The sequence below is a fragment of the Sorghum bicolor genome, chromosome 5 (genome assembly GCF_000003195.3).
Source record: "Sorghum bicolor cultivar BTx623 chromosome 5, Sorghum_bicolor_NCBIv3, whole genome shotgun sequence".
NCBI lineage: Eukaryota > Viridiplantae > Streptophyta > Magnoliopsida > Poales > Poaceae > Sorghum > Sorghum bicolor.
This window is the reverse complement of record NC_012874.2, coordinates 71,474,414-71,480,206: the sequence shown is the minus strand read 5'-3', so window position 1 is coordinate 71,480,206 and position 5,793 is coordinate 71,474,414. Positions and strand designations below refer to the sequence as shown.

The 5,793-nt window shown below is 44.9% G+C and overlaps 1 protein-coding gene across 1 annotated transcript; it reads right to left on the bottom strand.

Annotated features, from left to right (window-relative positions):
• LOC8076363 (E3 ubiquitin-protein ligase EL5) lies at positions 4,897–5,442 on the bottom strand. The gene has a single exon (XM_002450008.1). It carries the CDS (start codon positions 5,440–5,442, stop codon positions 4,897–4,899), a length of 546 nt encoding a protein of 181 aa, XP_002450053.1.

Genomic DNA, 5,793 nt, shown 5'->3' with positions numbered 1-5,793 from the left:
ACACCCCTGACCAGGTCCTTTCTATAGCCCGCGAGTTGGCTTCTTCTCCCTAGCCACTACTAGATCTACAAGGAGAAGGTGGAGGAAGAGGAACCAGCCTACCTTGCTAGTGCCGTCACTGCCGACGCCAGAGGGGAGGGAGGGAGGAGCCTCATCGGTGAGTAGCGCTGCCACTGCCACCGCCGCCACGGGGGTGGGATGCATGGAGGAGCCACTTTGGCGAGGAGGGTTCGCGCAGGCCTCGGGCGCGAGAGGGAGTCGTATGGTTGTGATGTCTCGTGACCTGTCACAAAGTAACGTTTCAAATTATATAATACTATGTGTGTAGATGGAAGTTGAAGCCATACCAAATTTATAGTTTAAGAGAGTGCCCAAAGAGTAGGAAATTTTTTTCCATGTTGCAACATTTATTCTCTCTAGATAATTAAGCTATTCTGGCACGCCACCGTGGGCAGCTAGTGAGCCACGCTCACGCCCAATCTAGGCCTTGGACCTGTGTGTTGGGCCTCCGCTCCCATGCTCCGCATCGAGGCCCAGGTACTCCTTCTGTGTCTTGGGCGACGTCATGCGAGCCTAATGATGTGGCAGCAGCATTGCTGATAGTGTGTGGGGTCTATATAATGATGAACATGGATCAAAGAAGACATACGCTTGGCCTGCAATACCTTAGGTGCCGTGCCCGCTCTCTCCTTGATCGCAAGCCCGGTCGTAGCAAACCGGTGCATGACGTTCCTTACCCACACGTATGGATATTGCAAAGACATTGTTGCTTGCTATGACATTGATCGGTGACCAATGCATGGCACACATGTTCCTCCTGCCAGGGTGTGAGATTACTTCCATTACATCAACGTGCACTATGTTATTATTAGGATTGACTGCTCCAACTCTTCTTTCGTTGTGCTGTGTGTCAAGGGGTGGTAACACAATTTTAAAAATTGAGGAATGTGTTTTGCCCGATTTTGAAATTTAAAGATAAAAATAGACTTTTACCAAAATTGAGAGACCTAAAGTGGACATCTTCATATACCAAGGGCTAGTGAGCCGGCACCAGAGCCCGCCCCACCTAAGCTAGTCACGTAGGCCTACTTTGGCAACAGGTGGTTATTAGCCCAGGGACAGGAAACACCCGACGGGATTTTTTTGGACTTCTTCTTCCCACCTCTTCCCAGGGCAGATAACCATGGGTGGGGAAACTTTCCACGTTGTCCTTTGGCAACAGGTTGCCAGCGCTGGGAAAAGAAGGACAGCAAACTTTCCACGTTGTGCTTTGGCAACAGGTTGCCAGCGCTGGGAAAAGGACAACACATACGTGAACTGAGCTCCTTAAGTACAACTGAATTGAACTGAACTCATTTTAAAAACAATGTCTTAGAAAACAACAAAACGACAATTTTTTGAATAATATAAGGAGCCACCACAGACCAATGTCAATCACAACATTTTTATATAAGAAAATAATGCATGGAAAATCACAAGACCAAAATTATTTGACATAGTCCAATACATAGAAAATTTAATTCAAGTGGCTGACTGAACCTAGCTAATCCATTCGTCACCAAATCATAGATCATCTCCATCCAGATATCCAAAACATATATGAAAAAAAATTATAGTTTGTTTGAGAAAAAAAAACTCCTTTGCATAAGCTTCTCACATAGGCACTGCAGCTAGTAAAAACAATTTTCTTCTCTAATCATACATTTGCTTCCACACCAAAAACCCTGCAGGTAAACAAGGAAAAACATTAGTAACTAATTAATCTAATGCTGCTAGAGTGCTAGGATACATCAACTTGAACCAATGGTAAATATGTGGCATAAGGCATGCCACAACAAGCAATTACAAATGTGGAAAAGCTGTTAAGTTTTGGTGCAGCTGCAGGTTAATTAGTCATCTAAGCTCCACAAGACCAGTCACAAAATACAAATACAAATTCAATCAGACCTACATAGAAGGATGACTTAGATACCTTTTTTAGAAACCAGAGTAAAAAAGATAGGACTTTTGTACAGGGTAACAGCTAAACTTGTCAAAATTCAACTACAAAAAGAAGTAAATATATTGGCATCAACCAACTGAAGAAAAAGGTTGAACTATTTCATCCTATATTATGATATCCATAGTACTACTGCTTTTCCCTACTATATTCCACTCTGCAAAATGTTACTAGCACTAATCTCATTCTTACAAAATTTAGTCATCTGCAAAATAGAATAACTCTCTTTGCCGGTCCTTTTTTCCTTTTCTCTGTTCAATCTAGACTTTTCACAAAGCTTTCTGCAGACCTATAGTGGACAGAAACAAGACACATGTAAGTGCTTCTGCATTGAAGTATCATTCAGCAATCTATGTATTATCTTTTTCCCAAGTGGATGACTATCTCAATAGCTCTCAAGGCTCTTTGTATTCATATCATAGTGTGATGAATAGAAAAAATTGCACCAGGTGGCAGCACAAAAACAAACATCTAAATTGCTGAAAAAAATCAGGAAGAAATAATGAAGATGAAGGTAGACTCCAATTCAATAGTAGTTTTGATCTAACCGACTGACTCAAACATGTGACTGATTATTAACTATTTGTTCATTTCAGACTGGAAGGACTTTAGTAACCGATAATTTTATTCAAGATTATTACAGAACAGTTGATCTGTTTAATGTATTCCTATAAAAAGAACACTGTCAATTTATTGCTAATCCAAGTCACAAAATGCAAGTTGCAACATGAGCCTAATGCTTGCTTCAACACCTCTTTATCACCACTCTGCTCACCTAACTAAGCATATCATGTTGTGACAGGTGACAACACCATAGTCAGATGGGATGCGATGGGATACATGCCACTGAAGCTGCAAATTACAAGATAGCATATGCAGTGATCAGCAGCACCTATTCATATCCACCTTTCGATCTTAAGCTATGTAGTAGCCCTTAGGCATCACTTTAGTCAGGCATACAGTGTTGTTTAAACCACTCACAACAATTAAGTATATGAGTGGAAAAACACTCACAACAATTAAAAGAATAGAAAAAAATACCACACGTGCTCTTACTAATGTCTCAATTCAGCTCAAGAGTGGAAAAGCACATCACAAAAACTAGAAGAACAGGAGAAGGAAGCATCAGAAACTAAGTAGTAGATAGCAAATTACAAACTGGGAACGACATCTTCAAATTCATTTCAGTACAGATTCTAGCAAGCTCTTCCCAAGGAGCCATCTAGTGTGAAATTATATAATTACATATATAAATATATACTCAAAGACCTTTGTCGATGGGATGCCTTCCCCTGTGGAAATTAAAATAGATGGCATAATTAGTTTGCACATAGTGGGATCAAATTAGAATTCTTTTGGCAGTGTACTATAGAGTGAGCATGCTGATTTCAAAACTATGCAATCCTAGTCCAACTCACAAGCTCAAAGCCAAACACCTACCTGCATGGTGCTTAACAAAATTTACAAGAACTAAACTACTAGAACATCTTTAAAAATGAAGTGATGAAACAAACACAATTTTTTTTATCCAAAGATCAGCTGTAGTGCCACTCGGATGTTACTGTATTTTAATTTTCAAATGAAGATCTAACAGAAGAAAAAACTGAACGGGGCATCATATATCCAGTGCATACTCTACTGAAATTAGAGACTGAATCCACTAACAAATCTTGAGTTTTTTTTACTGCTGAATGGTCTACACCTTGCTTCTTCAGTGCCGGAACAGGAAAGAGCTCCAGGTGGTCAACCAGTCATCGGAGAGGGTTAGAGGGCGGATGCTTCGATAGAGTGTTGCCGCTCCTGTTCACGAGCATACCTCTTCTTCTCCAAGATCTGCAAGAAAAGGTGTGGGGGAGGATAGAAGAAACCCTAGATCAGAGGCGCACGACAAATACAGATGGAAATAGAGTAACCTGCAGAGACGGAGGCAGTCTTGGTTGCGGATGTTACGGGGAAGTGGACGTCGCACGGCCGGCGGCAGAGATCGACGGGATAGCGGCGTGGCAGAGACCGGATGTCGGGGCGGCGACCGGATGCGCGGGGAAGACGAAGGCCTCGTGCGTCATGAGTGAGCGGAAGAAGAAAGAAGAAAGCACGGGGAAACCCTCCCAGCCCAACGAGTCGTGGATTCGTTCCACGCGGAAAACACAGAGAAGCGGGCTGCCATCCTCGATTTCGTGGGCTGCCAAAGGGACCACAGATTTGGCCCGGGAGAAATTGGCACGGGCCAGATTGGCCCATGGAAATGACCAGGATCCCCCTAGGAAACTGGGCTGCCAAAGAAGGCCGTACGGAGCGAGTGCCCTATGCCTAGGGCCGGCAAGCCCATGTCATGGACCTTCAACGGAGCTGCTGCTACGGACCAGCAAAGCCTGCACTATGGGTTAGCAACGTGTGCCGATAATTTTTACCGACTTTTCATGGTAAAAATCAGCAGCAAAGGGTTCTCATAAAACCAATGGTGAAAATGCCACCCGATAAAAATTATTTCAGTAGTAGCAGCGAATTCAAAATCATGGTAAAAACAAAGCTATGTGTTGGCTGATTCGTTGTGATGAGAAGAACACTGTTAAATGGCTGGCAGCTGGCGGCTGATAGGCTCAAGCAAACAAAGCGCATATTAAAATTTACTACGATATATAGTAATACATATCGGTTCAAAAAATCCATTAACCAGTTCCATTCCATGTAAAATTCGAATATCTCGTCGCGGCCTGTTCGCTTTTGCCGCAGACAGAATGTCGACTAATAACTTCGTGTATTTCTGTACTTATATACATATATATACTAGTACTAGTACGTAGCAATATAGTACGGTAACTTTATAGGAAGCAGGGAAAACTGTTGACCGGCCGGCTGAGAAGCACCGAAGGAGTTCATGGCCATGGCAGGCAGGCCTAGGTGGTGTCGCCGGGGGCGACAAGCGGCGCGCGGCAGAGCGGGCAGGTGTCGTGACCCTGCAGCCACTCGTTGACGCAGGCGGCGTGGAAGAAGTGCATGCACGCCGGCAGCACCCGGAGGGCCTCGCCGTCGGCTAGCTCCGCCAGGCACACGCCGCACGAGGAGTCGTCCCCCCACCCGTCCTCCTTCCTGTACGTGCACACCAGCGGTGGCACCACCTCCACGGCGGCCACCGTCGAAGGACCATCCGTGTCGGCCAGGCCTCCTGCTCGGCAGCTCGGCGGCTGACCCACTCTGTCCCCACCAACTCCGGCCACCTGCTCCTTGTAGATGCGACAGCAGAGGAGCCTGAGCAGGACGAGAACGACGGTGATGCCAACGAACACTATGGGCATCACATTATCATTCGCGTCGCCCGGCGGCTCGCCGGAATTCTGGCTGTAGTACGCCTGGCCGTACGCACTGCCGTCCTGCAACGATGACGACGACAGGTGGTTCTTGCTTGCACCGCCGCCGCCGGCATTGTTCGTGGTTGTGGCCATATTGGAATGATCCATCATCGGTTTTGTAGGTGGCTTAATTATGAGTTATTAACTACGAGATCAAGGAGCTAACTAGTCGTCTTTTTGTAGCTGGGGTTGACGGTTGTTGCGAGGATTGTTCCTTTGTGGCTATCGATATGGATGGATCCATCCATTGCCATGACATGAATGATCTCCAGGATGGCGTGCGTTACTGCGTCATCGAAAAAAAAAATTCCTGGGAAGGATCTGCACGATTTTCTCACTATATATATTATTCGCTGAAGACTGAACTTGTTTTCACTTGCTATAAGGATCCCTGTTCAAATAAGTGTTCAAACATGACTGAAGACTGAACTAGTTTTCACTTGC

Bases quoted from the DNA above. Each gene is read 5' to 3' on its own strand.
- LOC8076363 (XM_002450008.1), bottom strand. From the start codon at position 5,442: ATGGCCACAACCACGAACAATGCCGGCGGCGGCGGTGCAAGCAAGAAC.